Source organism: Colobus angolensis, unplaced genomic scaffold (genome assembly GCF_000951035.1).
Source record: "Colobus angolensis palliatus isolate OR3802 unplaced genomic scaffold, Cang.pa_1.0 Scaffold49, whole genome shotgun sequence".
In the NCBI taxonomy this organism is placed as follows: Eukaryota; Metazoa; Chordata; class Mammalia; order Primates; family Cercopithecidae; genus Colobus; species Colobus angolensis.
In genome coordinates, this window is record NW_012118376.1 from 7,740,548 (window position 1) to 7,757,703 (window position 17,156).

At 38.1% G+C, this 17,156-nt stretch overlaps 1 protein-coding gene across 4 annotated transcripts in view; it reads left to right on the top strand.

Moving 5' to 3' along the window:
* MRPS27 (mitochondrial ribosomal protein S27) overlaps positions 1 to 17,156 on the top strand; it is a 100,248-nt gene that overhangs the window by 11,736 nt on the left and 71,356 nt on the right. For all 4 annotated transcript variants that reach the window (XM_011959283.1, XM_011959284.1, XM_011959286.1 and 1 more), the window contains 2 exons: positions 10,873 to 10,943; positions 12,994 to 13,052. In XM_011959283.1, the coding sequence (XP_011814673.1) occupies positions 10,873 to 10,943; positions 12,994 to 13,052 (130 nt within the window). The remainder of the gene's footprint in view (positions 1 to 10,872; positions 10,944 to 12,993; positions 13,053 to 17,156) is intronic.

Sequence of the window (17,156 nt, forward strand, 5' to 3'; positions counted from 1 at the left end):
AAAAAAAAAAAAAAAAAAAAAAAAGTCTGCAATGAGTAAATATAACGTGGAGACATTTGTTCCCTTTTCTCAGTTAAGACTAGTTTTCTTGGAAAAGCAGTACTAGCCACTATTTACTGAATTCTTTCCTGCCACCATGACAGCTGTCCCCTCTGCCTAGAATATCTTTATACATCCTGAATCTCTTCAGTCAGAATCGATGTTTCCTGCCCTATATTTCAGCACTTTGTGCCTTCCTTGTGTGTGATGTGCTGATGTCTACACTTGGGAGGCCGACTTCTGGGTGTCAGTCCCAGTTCTGCGACTTTCAGCTGTCACACTCGGTTTCTGTGCCTATAAATTAGAGATGATGGTAATGCCTGCCTCGCCGTCTGACATGCAGGTGCTTCAGAAATATGTGGACCGAGGAGTCTCTAGGCCCCTTGTTTTTAGCCCTATATAAAACGCGTGAGGTGAAATAAGGTTTTGGAACTCACACTGCTTGGAAGAGAGCTTTTGAGACTTTTTCCTACTGTGTACTGGAATGTAATTGTTGCCGCTTTTTTCCAAATGGACATTGTTTTCGGTTTTACTGGACATCACTACTTGCTTTCCCTCATTTTTATTTGAGTGTTTGGGTTAAGCTATTGGCACTGAGCAGGTAGGCCGCAAGGTAGGGAGAGCGCCCGTGGCTCCAGCTCTTGAGATGGGACAGTAGGTGGCAGTGTGGCCCCTGCGGGAATCCGCCGCCCCTCGGGTGGAACGTGGCAAGTGGGCACGGGGCTGTCGGGTAATGTGCGCGCGCAAGGCCGCGCCCAGCATGTGGAGCGCTGTGATTGGGCGCCGCCATCCAGAGGGCCGTGAGGTGCTCGGAGCAGGCTCGCTGATTGGGGGAGGGAGGAGGGCCGATATGAGGCTTTCACCGCTCCCATCCCCATTGGAGAGCGAGGCAGCAAGGGACACTGCAGCGTGTGGGTGTGGGCTTCATCTGCTGGAGCGCCGTCTACCCTGAGTCGTGCTCTGCCAGGGAGGACGGCGAGAGAGACGTTCTGGCCTCAGAGTGGGCGTGCGGTTCCGGGGTCCCCTCCCAGAGAGCTCCTCGGGGAGGGCCCTAGCGTGAGGGAAGTTTCCCAGCCCCAGGGACAATGCTGCGCCTGGGACCTGCGCCCGCGCTGCCTCCCAAGGACCCCAGCGCGAACGTCAGAACGCCGCCCCGTTCCGCGTTCTCAGCAGCCAGCCTGGGCCGCTACCCGTTCCACTGTGGAGAGGAGGAAACGGGGCGAGAGACTCACTTTCCTTTCCGCCCAAAAAGGTTTCTCAGTGATTGCTGTAGTACCTGAGACTCTTACCATGGGGGTCTTCCGTCTACGTTAAAGTAGTCGATTTCTTCTTTAAAATACTTCTATTAGAGTATAATATACATACTGAAAAGTGTGCAAGTCATAATATAGACATTGATGAATTATCACAAAGCAAGTAAACCTGTGTAGGAAGCAGAGCATTCCTACCACTCCAGAAGCCCTTATTGTTGGCCCCACTTAGTCTCTCCGAAGGTGATCGGTATCCTGATTTCTAAAGCCACAGATTTTTTTTTTTTTTAATGTTTTAACATTTGACACCTTGGTATAAGGAGTCCCCTTTACCCATCACCTGGCTTCAACAATTATCAGCTCTTAGTCTTTATTTTATCTCTATTACCGTTTCCCCATCCCGATGCTTTGGATAATTTTGAAGGAGATCCCAGGCAGTAAATCGTTTCATCCCTATTTTGATATAGATCTCCGAAAGATAAGGATACTTTTCAATACCATTATCACACCTAAAATATTAATAGGGTTGTAAATATCACGAAATATCCAGTTAGTGTTCAGATATCCCCGATACTTTTTTTTTTTTTTTGGAGACAGAGTCTCCCTCTGTTGCCCAGGCTGGAGTGCAGTGGCGCGATCTCGGCTCACTGCAGGCTCCGCCTCCCGGGTTCACGCCATTCTCCTGTCTCAGCCTCCCGAGTAGCTAGCTGGGACTGCAGGCGCCGCCACTACGCCCGGCTAATTTTTTTTTTTTGTATTTTTAGTAGAGACGGAGTTTCACCATGTTGGGCAGGATGGTCTTGATCTCCTGACCTTGTAATCTGCCCGTCTCAGCCTCCCAAAATGCTGGGGTTACAGGGTTACAGGCATAAGCCACCAGGCCCTGCCCTTTTTTTTTTTTTTTTTAAACACGGAGTATTGCTCTTGTCACCCAGGTTGGAGTGCAATGGCACGATCTCAGCTCACTGCAACCTCTACGTGTCGGGTTCAAGCGATCCTTCTGCCTCAGCCTCCCGAGTAACTGGGATTACAGGTGCCCGCCACCACGCCCGGCTTTTTGTATTTTTAGTGGAGATGGGGTTTCGCCTTTTTGGTGGTGCTGGTCTGGAACTCCTGACCTCGTGATCCGCCCACCTCTGCCTCCTCAAGTGCTGGGATTACAGGCGTGAGCCACCGTGCCTGGCTCAGATATCCCTGATACTCTCATAATTTTTTTTTTTTTATGATTTTGTTGAATCAGGATCCAAATAAAGGCTCGTGTATAATACAGTTGGTTGCTATGTGCCCCCCTTAACTCTTTCTGAATCTTTTTAATAGAAACATACAGAAGTAGAGAGAGTAGAATAAACCCCTGTATACTGTCACCCAGCTCCAGCAGTTATCAATTCCCTACCAATGTTATTTCATCCCTCCCCACGTGTTCACCAGATTACTTTTTAACAAACTTAATTTTCGGGTTATTTTGTATGTATTTTGATATGTACTTCTAAACCCCACGTGTTCACCAGATTACTTTTTAACAAACTTAATTTTCGGGTTATTTTGTATGTATTTTGATATGTACCTCTAAAAGATAAGGATTTTTTAAAATGTAGCTAATCATACTATTCTAAAAAACTAGTACTTCTGTAATATTAAATATTCCATTAATGTTCACATTATTGGGAAGCTCCCTGAGTTCCATGAGAGGAAGTTTTCTTGAGTCTCTCTGCCAAGGAGCAAGCACCCAGGAGACTTGAGCTGAATTGGATTCATGAGCCCTACTGAATTAAATATTTTATTTCTGATTTTTCAGATCACAAATCTTGGGACACGTTTTGGTTTGGGTTACTGTTTTGCTTGTTTGTGTTGGTTTCTGTTGGTTTGTTGGTTTGTTTTCTGTTGGTTTGTTTTTGGAGAACCTCCTTTTTGAATCCAAAGAGTATTTCATTGACACATTTGCATTCAGGTCTGTCTCTTACAGACCCTTCTTCCATTTTAGCTGAGATTTAGTTTTGCTGTGTCATTTTGGTTGTAGGCGCCTTTGGCTTTTTGCATGAATATTTCAGATCCTACTCTTGAGGCCTGATGGAGAGTTTCTGAAGTCTGCTTTCTTAATTTTGTCAGTTCCATATTTGCATCTCTGTGGCATCTATTCATGTTCCAGTTTCTGTATTTGCCAAGTTCTAGAGATGGGTCTGACTTGTGCATATCACCCTTCTTTAATCTCAATAGTATATATGTATACAAAGCTTGCTTTCATGTTTTTACTTTATTGGATTTATTTATTAAAGCTTCTGGTGACAGACAAATAGAAGGAAGTCTAAAACTCTATGTCCTGATTGGTTGCTAGGCTGGTTTTCCATACTTCATTCTGTATATTCAGTGCATGGTATATGTCATGTGTCCTCGTTTTTCTTTTAAAATGTGGGAAACAAAAGCAGTTTCAGCCTGTATTTTTCAAGATCAGTTCTTCTAGGAAGGACAATAATAATCTGTATCTGTTTCTTTATTACATAAATTAGGTAAGGTATGCAGATGACCGTAAGCCCAGAAGGAGTTTAGTGTTGCCTGAAAGGGTAGCAGTAACGTGCAGTTATGTAGAAAAGAAAAACTGAAACCATTTTTCACCCAAAGCTACCAGGATTCAATAAAGGATTCATCTTTTTCTTCAGTGACCTTCATTATCACAGCTTTGCCTCAGAGACCACACTGTTTTTTAAGAGGCTTGTTTTTCAACACATCTCTACTACAGATTTTGTGACAGAATTTTATGTACTGTGAAGCTGTGTTACTTTGGTGTGCACCAGGTTAAAATTATCTTGGCAAAATGAATTTTTGGTCATTATGCAGTGACCCACATAATCTATAAAACTGCTTTTTGCCTGTAATCTGTTGTGTCTGATATTAATGCAACTCTACCAGCTTTATTTTGGCTTCCTAGTGTGTTTTTAATACATTTTCAACTCTTCTGTGTTTATATGATTTATATAGCTAGCTTTTATATTTTTAACCAATCTGACAATCATTATCTTTTAACTAGAAAGTTTCGTCTATTTACATTGTCATTTCATGATTACCACTATAATTGGATTTATTTCTGTCACATTTTGTGATTGGTTTCATCTTTCTTTTTTTTCCTTTTTTATTTTTGGATTGATTTTTACTTTTGGATTATTTTTGTTTTGTACATTTTTTCCCCTATATTTATAAAAAAGTAGATTATATCCTCTACTTTTTTCGAGATTGTTGCCCTTTAACTTCTAAAATGCATATTTAGCTTAAATTGTAATGCTCATCACACTCTACTATTCTTTAGAACACCTTAGGTCCACACACATGTCTAACCATATGCTCTTGTCTAATAATAAAGTTTATCCTTTAAAACCCCGCCCAATTTAACCAATTTTATTTACTTACTGTTCTTTCTAGCATCTCAAGTTTTCCTTGAAGGATGTTTTTCCTTCTTCCTAAAAGAAGTTTCTAAGTAACTTCTAAAAAGTTCCTTTAGTGAGTTCTAAAATGTACCTTTAGTGAGTATTAGTTGCTAATACATTATCTGTTTTTGTTTGTCCAAAAATGTCTTCATTTTGCCCTTATCCTTTATGTATTTATTTATTTATGTATTTATTTTTTATTTGAGACGAGGTCTTGCTGTGTTGCGCAGACTGGCCGCCAACTCCTGGGCTTAAGTGATCCTCCCACCTCAGCCTCCTGAGTAGCTGGGACTACAAGCACATGCCAGCATACCTGTATTTTGCCCTTATTTTTTAAAGATAGTTTTGCTACATATGCAATTTTAGGTTGATAGTTTATACTTGCAACATTTTGAACATTTTTTTCTATTTTCTGGGTTTTATCATTCCTATTAAGAAAACACCTGTTAGTATAGGTGTTTCTTTCTTTGTGATTTCTCTTTTCTTTCTGGCCACTTTTGAGATCCTCTCATTCATCATTTTCAAAATAATAATTTTGCTTTTTTGACTTGAGACTGTATACATATCCTGAATCTAGAAACCTATATTTTTTATCAGTTCTAAAAACTTCTCATCATTGTCTCTTCATACATTCTTACTCATTTTTCTATATCTTTGCTCTTTTACAGTTCTCATTTTTATCTTTGTAGCATTCTGTGTAATTTTTTTTATCTGCCTTTCAGTTCATTCTCACTTCACCTGTGTCTAACCTGCTTTTTAACTTATTCATTGTTTACTTTTTACAGCTTTGATGAGGTATTCTTCACATAAAATAAACTATGCATATTTAAATGTACAATTTGATCAGTTTTGACCAATGTACAGGTGTATATGTCCATAAAGTCATCACCACGATCAAAATATTGAGCATATCTGTCACCTGCCAAAGTTTTCTCCTATTCTTTAATCCTTTTCTCCTTCTGCTTCCAGCCCTACACCCCAAATTCCCAGGCGACCGTGGATATGCTTTTTTGTCACTATAGAATAGTTTACATTTTTTAGAATTTTATATAGTAAAATCAACTCATTAAACAAAATTCTCAGCTTGAGAATTTTGAGAAGAGTGGGTTAAATCCCCCAAAGAGGCATGAGGGCTGACTTTGTAATTCATAATCCTCAGGGGACAAGAATCCTGGTTGTTTACTTTTTAGGGTGCGTTATTGTAGTGATAAGTGTTACCTTTTCACTTCAGGTGTAGTTCCCCTAGGTAGTCCTGGCTTTACCTGAGGATCTCTGAACGAGTTTCTCATCTTACAAGTATTGGTTTTATCCTCCCTTCCCCGTAAGTCATTGAAACTAAAGCTCTCCATCACTGTAGATCATCATGCTCTCAAAATGACTGCTCCTGTCAAAGGGACAGCTCCCTTGAATACTCCAAGTTTATGTTCTCATCTTGCCTTTGGCCTCTGACAGTTACATCTACCTTCTTGAAAGCTCAGTCATATGTTTGAGGGAAAATGGATATTTTGTTTTATTTTTATAGTAGAAAGAATTTTTTAAAAGATACTTAATTCATCTTATTCCAGCAATGGAATTCCTATTCAGTATTTTCTTTGAGCTTAGGAGCAACATCTAGGACTTCTTCTGTGTTCCCTCCCATGGTTGTTTCCAAACATAACTGATGATGTTTCATTACTACAATCTTCTGGGGCTATTGTTTAAGTCTCTGGCGCTACCTCAAACCCAGAGAGTTAGAGTCTTCTTCTGGGTGAAAAAAATCCTAGGAATCTGAAGTTTTAAAGCCCCTCAGGCAATCTGAATCCTCACCCAGGTTTGTGGGCCATTGCACTCTTACTGGGAATAGTGCAGGGTTCTCAATAAAATCTTATATATTCTGAGATCGTTAATAGTATTGGTTTCTTCAAAGGGGAAGGGCATTTTTAGTATACATTTTATTTTCTGGTCATGCTTCCACATTGTCTGTCTAGCTCTAAATTTTGTTAAATGAAGAATTCAAATTTCAGATCCATTTTCCCATATAGTCTGTTGTCCACAGCCATCAGCCGCAGTATGTATTCCTGAGGAGCTGAGTAGCAAGCAAAAAAGTATCTTCTTTGGCACCTCTCTTTGAACAAAACCTGGGCATCTGCTGGCCCCTCACTGAAACGTGAGGTGGGATTTTGACTGTGGAAGCCCACAGTCCAGAAGCCTGTGGCGCTGGCCTTCTGCACACCGCAGCTGCCCCAGCTTTCCTGGCCGTCCCTGTTCTGTGCAGTTTTCTGCCTCATTCATCATGGCAGCGCTATACTGTGAGGTGATTGGCCACATAATATATTTAGCAGCAAACCTTTCTCTGACTTGGAATATGCAAATGTTATTCATTAGACGCTGACTTTGCAGCTGTTACCTTTTCTGAGGCTCCAGCCAATTTCACTTGACTAAAGATGCCTTGGTGGGAAGGATTCACATGCAATCTTGAGTTACCACACTACAGAGGTGATCAGTGAAGCCACCTCATTCCAGAGTTCGGTTATACATTGTGCACAATGTGAAACCCACAAAGAAATGATGGGTTTTTCATTTTAATTAGGCCATAGATCCTGATCTTGCTATTTTAAGTTAAACTGTAAATTTCGGGTAGAGGGAGGTAGTTTCTCATATTGCCTATCATCTAAACACAAGAGCCTTCATTATGAAATGATCATAAAGATTTGCTATTATGAGAGAGACGTTTAACATAAACGTCTACTGTAAGCAAGTAGATTTAGTGCTATTAAGTTGCCTTAGTGTGAAGGGGGTTTAAGGACTTTTTTGTTTTTATTTTGCTTTAATCACTTGGCTTCAATCCCTTTAAGACAGTCATAAGAAAAGCTAATTGCTTTTATATCATATCAAGTTCTAAGTTGTTTTCCCCCAGTAGGTGCTGAGTCATTGAAATCAATCCCTCAGGGAAAAAAGAGAGGAAAAAATGGTTAAATGCAGAATAGGTTTTCAACAAAGACTTATTACTTGATCATTTCTGCTTGTGTCCTTATTACCTGATAAACCAATTTCTTCCACCAGGGAGTAAACAAACCTTGGAAACCCAATTGCTTTTTTCTTTCTTCCTTTTCTTCCTTTGATTCATTTCTTTAGGTATTTACTAGGTGCCTTTTATGGAACTGTTCTAGGGACTGAGAATGTGTATATTAGTAATTACATGGATTTTATTTTTAGTGTGAGAGACAGAAAAAACAACACAGATTGGCATTTGTTGGTTTTTATCCTGATTGGCTGATTTATCTTTTAAAAGGCTCACTCAGACTGCTGGATGGAGATTAGATAATAAGGGTGGGGACAATAGTTAAAACAAGGTTGAGAGATGAGAGATATTGGCGGCTTAGCAGTGGTGGTGATGAGAAATATATACTTATATTTCAAATCTAGAGCCTATAGGATTTACTGACAAATTGGTTATAGAGTGTGAAAAGAATGGGGTCAAGGATGATGCCTACATTTTTAGACTGAGTAAACCAGCCAATATAGTGGTCATTTACTGAGATGGGAAAAGCAGACGGAGAGTGGAAGTTTGAGGAAATAAGAGAACATATGATGTTTATATACCTATTAGACACCCAAATGGAAATATCACCTATGCAATTGGAAATGCAAGTCTGGAGTTAAAGGGAGAAGTGGGGGTAGGTATGTCCATGTGGAGCCAACCATCTATAGGTGATGGTTAAAGCTGTGTCAGAGAATGAGATCACCTAGGGACCGAGCTTAGATGGTGAAGGGAAGTCTGCAGTCTACTACTGAGTCCTAGAGGCACTCCAACATTTAGAAGTCAAGAAGAAGAGGAGATCCTGCAAAGGAACACAAGAAGGAGAGAAAAAGGAGAATATTTTGTGAAGGATAGAATGGTCAACCATATCAAATGATAGTGAGAAGTCAAGTAAGATGAGGACTGAAAACCACTGGATTTTAACAATGTCGTAGTGGTTATTGGTGTCAGAGGAATGTGTTGAAGACTGGGAGCTCAGGAAGTAGTAACAACTGTATCTGAGATGACTCTTTTGAGCAGTCGTGCTGTTAAGAGGAGCAGAGAAAAGGAGACCTAAGTGTAGGAAATATGAGGGCAAGGGAGGGCTTTTTTGTTTAACACCATTCAACCTTTGTAACAGAATAGAGGACAGAGAATATGGGCACAGATGCTAGTAACCTGGTAGACATCATGCTCGAAGGATAAAGTTCTCTTTGGATTGCTTCTGTTTTCTCAGTTAAATGAGACACAAAATCATAAGCTGAGAGTGAGGAGAAGGGGAAAGAGGAATTGTAAATTTGAAAAGCAATGACAAGATGTGAACTAAACATTTTGGAGATTATGCTGCCTAGGATTTCAGACATTTTCAGACTCTGAGATAAAAGTGTGATCTCAGAAATACCAAGTATCCCTATGGATGTTCTGCTAAAAGGAACCAAAATAGGAATCATTCAGGTCAAAAATCATTAAGGATAACCAGAGTGCTGCTGTCATTTGTTCAGGGTAGGTATAAAAGTCACTAGATACATTTCAATTTTTTAAATGTTTTGAATAGCTAATATACATCTATAACCTGATATATAGCTAATATATTTCAAAATACAAAAGGAATAAATGTGTAAATGATGAATAGTCTTCTTCCCTGGATCTCCCATCATCTCATTTGTTTCTTTCTCTTTTTTTTGGAACCTATCAGGAAATACACTTGCTTGTGTCTCCTTCTAGAAATATTTTATTGATCCTCTCCCCGCCTTTCCCCATCCCAGGTCTTTTTTTTTCTTTTATTTTTTTCTTTCATGAGCTACTTATATTGGACTTCTTTATTTCCACTTTTATTTTAGATTCAGGGAGTACATCTGCAGGTTTATTGCATGGGTATATTGCATGGCACTGAGGTTTGGGGTATAAGTGATCCCATCATCCAGGTACTAAGCATAGGTAGTTTGTCAGCCCTTGCCCCTTTCCCTCTCTCCTGCCTCTAGGAGTCCCCAGTGTCTACTGTTCCCTTTATGTCCTGTGTACCTAGTGCTTACCACCCACTTGTAAGTGAGAACATGTGGTATTTGGTTTTCTGGTCCTTCGTTAATTTACTTAGGATAATGGCCTCCAGCTGCATCCACGTTGCTGCAAAGGACATGGTTTCATTTTTTTTTTTTTATGGCTGTGTAGTATTTCATGGTGTATATGTACCATATTTTCTATATCCAATTCACCATCGTTAGGTTGATTCCATGTCTTTGCTATGGTGAGTAGTGCTGCAGTGAACATTGAGTGCATATGTCTTTTTGGTAGAATATTTTATTTTCTTTTTGGTATATACCCAGCAATGGGATTGCTGGATCAAATGGTAGTTCTGCTTTAAGTTCTTTGAGAGATCTCCAAACTGCTTTCCACAGTGGCTGAATTAATTTACCTTCCTACCAACAGTGTATAAGCATTCCCTTATCTCTGCAGCCTTGCCAGCATCTGTTATTTTTTGACTTTTTAATAATAGCCATTCTGACTGGTATGAGATGGTATCTCATTGTGGTTTTTATTTGCATTTTTCTGATGATTAGTGATGTTGAGCATTTTTTCATATGTTGCTTGGCTGCTTGTATGTCTTTTGAGAAGTATCTGTTCTTGTCTTTTGCCCATTTTTTAATGGGGTATTTGGTTTTCGCTTGTTGAATTGTTTTACGTTCCCTACAGATTTGGGGTGTTAGACCTTTGTTGGATGCGTAGTTTGTGAATATTTTCTCCCATTCTGTAGATTGTCAGTTTACTCTGTTGATGGTTTGCTTTGCTGTGCAGAAGCTCTTTAGTTTAATTAGGGTCCCACTTGTCAATTTTTTTTTGTTCAATTGCTTTTGAGGACTTCGTCATAAATTCTTTCTGAAGGCCGATGTCCAGAATAGCATTTCCTAGGTTTTCAAATTGATCCATTTTTTAAAAGCTAAATACATGCTAAGAAGTTTTTTTAAAAATAATTCTCAACCCAATTAAATAATTTTTTAAATATTTTAAAGAATAAATATTCTTTTTTCTTCTTTAATTTATATAAAAATAATTTCTAAAAAGCAAGAAAGAACGTCTCTTTTAATACTTCATGTTGGCAGCCATCTGGCAAGAATTGTAAAAAAATAGGTATCTTTAACAAGGTTTTTTTTTTCTTTTTTCGTCTTCACAGCTGATCTTGCATCTTTAATGGATAAAACATTTGAGAGAAAGTTGCCTGTTAGTTCTTTAACAATATCACGGGTAAGAAAATTTTAACATATATATTTTCCAAGAAGAAGGAAGAAAGCCAGAAAGGCCCTTCGTGTAGATGAGGCTGTGTAAATAAAAAATACTTTGCATAGGAAATATTTTTCAAGAGTATGGTATGTTTTTATAGTTACTAATAGATATTTTATAGTGTAGTAGCAAATTTCTTTGGCTGAAATAAAAAGTAGTACATTTACCAGATTCTGATATCAGTAATCACTTTTGTGTATCTGATTTATTTTATTTTTTCCAGGATATGATATTCTGCTGTATGATACCATCAGTTTTTTAAAGTTGATACGCCCTTCAAAGTAATGATATTTACCCGTTAGTACTGGAAGTGTTTTTGATAGCCAAGAAAGTCTGTAAAAGAATGGATATTAATGTTAAAGTTAAACTGCAGCAGAGTGATAGGTGGAAGAATAATGTTAGGTTAGGAATCAGGAATAGTAACCACTACTGAGCACCTTCTATGCCAGTTTCGAATGTATTAGTTCCTTAACATACATTATTTTTTAAATTCTCACTGCTCTCTATGCAATAAGCAGTCTATGTAAGACATGGTTTAATAACTTTTCCAAGTTCACACAGCTTGTAAGTGTGGAAAAACTGAGATTCAAACCCAGATAGCTAGGTTCTCTTCTGTTGCCTGCTTCAAATATATCTGGGCTTGTCTTTGTCACAAATTCACTTTATGACACTGGGCAATGAGACTCCTCTCAATGTTCTCATTTTCAGCATGGGTACGGTTGCATCTTCCTCCCAGGGAATAATGGGATGCTAAAATGAGATTTTAGCTGTGAAAACTTTTTACAGAAATTAATGGCACCATAAAATTTAAAATATTGTTAAATATGGAAGAGAGAGAGGAAATAAATTACCTTTCTTTTGAATCCTGGTCCTTTCTTTCTGCCTTTTAGTTGAGAAACAGTTTTACTGGTCATAAGTTACATTTAATAGACTCATAATTGGCATATTGGAGGAGAATGGAATGGCCATAGGTTCATCCCTTACATGATGGGTAAAACTTCTGTATGCTGTAATACCTGCTATTTATTTAGGTAGTACTTCAAGGTTTACAGCTTTTATGTACATTTTCTCATTGGTGCCTTATACTCTTCGGGGCCTGTGCCTTTATCCTATTTATGCAGATGGTGCAACCAAGTCCCAGAGGGGCTGTGCCATCTGTTTATGCCATACAGCAAACAATCAGAGCTGTTTCTCAAGTTCAGGTTCTGTGTTTGAACCACATTTTATATGCCCTTAATGGATTTCTAAGTCAAGTCTAGAAGTGCTAGGGATTTTTAGAAAGTCTTCCTCTTTTTACTCTCCTCTCTCTTCTATGAGGTTTTCATTATATTCACAACATGCATTGTCTTCTACGCTTTTTTTTTTTTCTTTTTTGCCTCTGAGTCTCTATTTTAGAATAGTATCTGTCTTTGAAATAATCCTTTTTATTTGTTTATTTGGACCATAGTTAATGAGCATACTCAGAGATTTTACGGTTTGAAAGGAGAGTTTGTTGGTAAAGGAGTCATAGGTTTACTGTTGCATAGCAGAGCTTAAATCAAAGTAGGAAAAAATGGTTGCAAGACTGAATTCTCTAAATTTAGATGTTTATGTTCTGGGCTATAGTTTTTTAGCCATCAGAGTCTTCATTCTTTCAGCCATATGTTCCCATGTTTGGAACCTAAAGAAAATAGTATCAGGATTTAAAGATAAAGGAAAAAATAGATAACTAGTTATAATCAGTGGAACACTACTTGTTCTGAGCAAGCTTCATGTTTGGCTTTCAGTCCATTTTCTGATCAAGGTTGTTCTACACATAGAAAAAGAGAAGCCATTGTATATTCTTTGTTTGCAGTAGCATAAAGGGGTTTCAAGGATGGAGCCATACCACGTGAACATTTTTCCACTAAGGATCACCATTGTTCCAATAAAACGGGTGTCCTGTGTTTTGTAAGGTCAATGTGTGATCTAGGCCCTAGGCCAAATATATGACATAATTTATATTCAACCAAAGGTTTCTTTTTCTGTCTTTTAGCTTGTAGACAACATTTCGTCTCGGGAAGAGATAGATCATGCAGAGTATTACCTTTACAAGTAAGTTTTCCTTTTGATTTGGCTGTGTACTCTGTGATTTCACACCCTTTTTTACATAAAAGTTGGTATATGTTATGTATAATTTTGACACCTTCTAAGTTTATATTTTAAAGATCTTTTCATATGAGTATAGAGAGAGTTTCTGATTTTTTATAACTGCATTTTTTTCCATACTGTGAGTTTATTATTTAAACCAGTTCCCTTTTTATGGACCTCTAGATTGTTTTCTTTTGTATTGTATACAATGTTAAAATTGATAACCTTATACATATGTAATTTTTCACCTAATTTTCATGAGTATATATATTTATAGTTTTAATCGCTGTTGTCAAATTGCTTTCTGTTGAAGTTTTTACATTCCCACTAGCAATATGTGAGAGATGTATATTTTTACAGCTTGGCCAATAGTTAGGTATTTTCACATTTGCATTTTTTTGCCAATCTGATCAGTGAAAGTTTATACACACACACACACACACACACACACACACACACAAGTTGAGTATCTCTTACCTAAAATGCTTGAAACCAGAAGTGTTTAAGATTTTGGATTTTTTTAGATTTTTGAATATTTGCATTATACTTACTGTTTGAGTACCTCTAATTCGAAAATCCACAATGCTTCAATGAGCATTTCATTTGAACATCATGTTGGTGCTCAAAATATTGTGAATTTTGGAACTTTGCAAATTAGAGATACTCAATCTGTATGTATATTTCTTCTCTCCTTTTTTTTTTACAGGTGGAATTATACCCGATATGAACTGTTATGTACCTATTTTCAATTAACACTGTTTTAAGACCTTTTTTACATTACCACATTTACTTCATTCTTTCTCAGAGCTGCTGCCAATTCCATTGTGAACTACTCACAAAACTCACCCATGTGTACAAAAAGTATGTTCAGTACAGCATCATTTATGGTAGCAAAAGACTGAACCTAGTGCACATTAAATAAAGAACCGGTCAAACAAATATCTGTCAGAATTGTACCTTACAACTAAATTTTTATTGTGATTCCAGTTTTTAAAATCTGATTTGTGATTTGATCCAGTTCCTATGTTCCAAAAATAGACTCAGATTGAAATTTTAAATGTTTCCAGTAAGCATTGCATTAGGGTTTCCCATTTGATCTTGCTTGTTGTGCTCAAGAGAATTTTTAGTTATTTCTGTCTAGATGCATTTTTATTTTTTGTTGTTTTTTGGGGGGGTAGTTTTTTTCTAGATGCATTTTTTAAAGCTTACTGTATTTTAGTGAAAATTTATTCATTTTTCTTTGATTTTGCTAAATAATAATGAGGCCTCTTTTTTTTTTTCAAATTTCTGAATTGGGTAGATGCTACCACTTTTTGGGTGTTTTCTGTTTAAATGTAAACCTCAAGTACGCTAGATTCCGCACCTTAAAAAAACATTTATTTTAAACCTCAGATTGGCTGTAATGGTGTCCTAAGTTGAAATTCTAGGTACTAACTTAGTTGCAAGTCATCTTAGTTGTAAGTACCCTCTTTTTACTTCATTAGGATAATGAAAAATGAACCCCTTGATGAGACCTAGCCCTGGCTTCCTTTAGTGGCTCTTTGGAACTGTAGGACTGCGTTGGTAGTTATTTTTTGTCTATGATGAAGGGTATATTTGGGCTGGCATCTGGCCAGTTCTCGTATTTTTATTTATAGCAAAATGCAGAACATAGTTTCAATTTCTAAATTTTTTTTTTTTTGGAGACAGAGTCTCGCTCTGTTGCCCGGGCTGGAGTGCAGTGGCCGGATCTCAGCTCACTGCAAGCTCCGCCTCCCGGGTTTATGCCATTCTCCTGCCTCAGCCTCCCGAGTAGCTGGGACTACAGGCGCCCGCCACCTCGCCCGGCTAGATTTTTGTATTTTTTAGTAGAGACGGGGTTTCACCATGTTAGCCAGGATGGTCTCGATTTCCTGACCTCGTGATCCGCCCGTCTCGGCCTCCCAAAGTGCTGGGATTACAGGCTTGAGCCACTGTGCCTGGCCTATAAGCTGTTTTTTTAGAATTTCATCCTGTGAGATACAGTGCCATAGTATTTGGAGAAGTATGTTCCAAATTCAGAAGTACTTCTGTAGCATATATTGATTTCAGTGACTCAGCATTTCAACAAGTATTTTCTTAGCACTTATTATGTGCCCAGGCCCTGTCCTGGGTGCTGGATATCTAATGTTGAGTAAGTTAGACATTCTCCAAGTATTACTGAAAAGTTGAAGTTCTGTTTTTAAGATCTTCTGTGATTAATTCTTCACACATTCAGTTTGCGTGGCCTGGGGTATAACTGAAAGTTTCGTAAGATCACTGTGTCCTATTTCCTTATAGATCATATAAAGGACTCTTGTCCATCATAAATCTGAGCCACTGTTTAACTGGACATCCCATTTTTTGCTTTAATCAAAACTAATTCTTTAGCTGTGATTTATCATTTATCTTAGTTCTTTCTCCTCCCTTCCATTACCAAGAAAATTGAAATTGACTCTCTTTTTATCAGCTTTTTTTTTTTTAAGACAGAAATGTTTTTATGACTTCATGTGCTTGTATATATATGAGACTAGGTAGAACTCTACATAGCTGCATTGATACAGTAGAGATTGGCTGGGTTCTCTCGTTAGCTAAGTGCCTCACTCTTGCTTTCCAGCCTTAGAGAGTATACAGAATATACTTATGCCTTAGCAACATTAAAAATTACAAGTTAAAAACTCTTGGGCTTTCTCTCAAGTAATCAAAATCAGGGATGTTAATCCTGAAGACACCAAGGACTTAACTGCTGGGTAATATTTCTACCAGTTAGGGCTTCAATCGTTTGATGCCTAACATCTCCTCATGGGATGACTTTAGACATCTTGGAGTAAACTTACAATTCGAGGTCTAAGGTGAGGAAATGAAGAAGGAACGTCTTAATTTTAGATAACTTACAGCTTTCAGGCCTGGGGTTAGGATTTCTCAGTCCTTAAGCAGTACCATCTTTAACAGTGAAGCCCACAGGAGAACTTTTGTATTGGTTCACCTCTTTCTCTGACATGGCCTGTGAACACCAGGCTCTGCTAGCAGGAGTGTAGCTGCCACATCTCCCCTTCTAATGATCACATTTCCACAATGATTATGTAAAGTCTAGAGCCAAAGAAGTTTAGAAACCTTGAATGATCAGTGAAGAGCTGATTGAGCTTCTGCCACTGCATCAGGCACGCAAGTGAACAGTTCCAAGTTCCAGCAGCTCAGGGTGCTGCTGGTACCTGCCAGCTTATTATCACCCTATCATCCCAGCAGAATATTTGAAGCTTTGACTCTCCCAAAGTACATGGGCTTAAATGTTTAGGGACTTCAACATTAAAGGGATCTTTTAAGGAGAGGTAGAAAGGCTGCTGTTCAGTCAGCAAACGGAAGAACAAATTCCTAAGTACTTTTATTTGGGTCGTGGTCTATTCTCTGGAAGCTGGCAATCCTATGATCAACTTTTGCCTTCTGTTTATAAATAAAAAATGAAAACACCAAGGAAAGGGTGAAGCTGTACCCAAACAATAATGTGAACTAAAAATGGTTAAGGCAATACCAGAAACTATATTCATTGGCCAAAACAAAAAACAAAAAAACTGATAATACTCATATAAAAGGAAAATAAACCAAAAACCAAGAGTGAAAGTGATTAAAATAGCAACAAGGTTAAAACAAAGTAAAATAAACAAAATAAGAGAACAAGGCATACTGTTTGGCTGTGACAAATACAGAAAACGTAAATAAGATAATAAAAAATAAATACAGTAAAATGAAATAAGGATTTGAGCCAGGGACTTTATATGATATGTACAGTTTAAGCTGGGAGATTGGGAAAATAGGCATAGGTGTGTTCTTGCACAGATAGTATTAGCAGGCTAAATGGTAAACCTCTTTATGAGTGGTTTTCAAGCTGTCTTTTGAGGATCCCTGAAGCTAGTTTCTTACAGGCCCTCTAGGGCGTGGCTTGGGGGAAGAATAGGTCTAGAGAGAGGCCAGACCATGCTGCCACAGGCGATTTGCTTTTGCTTCTGTTTCTGCCAGAGAAACTGTGCCTCTAGCTGCCTTATCGGAGTCTACAAAGAAAATTCAGAGAGGACT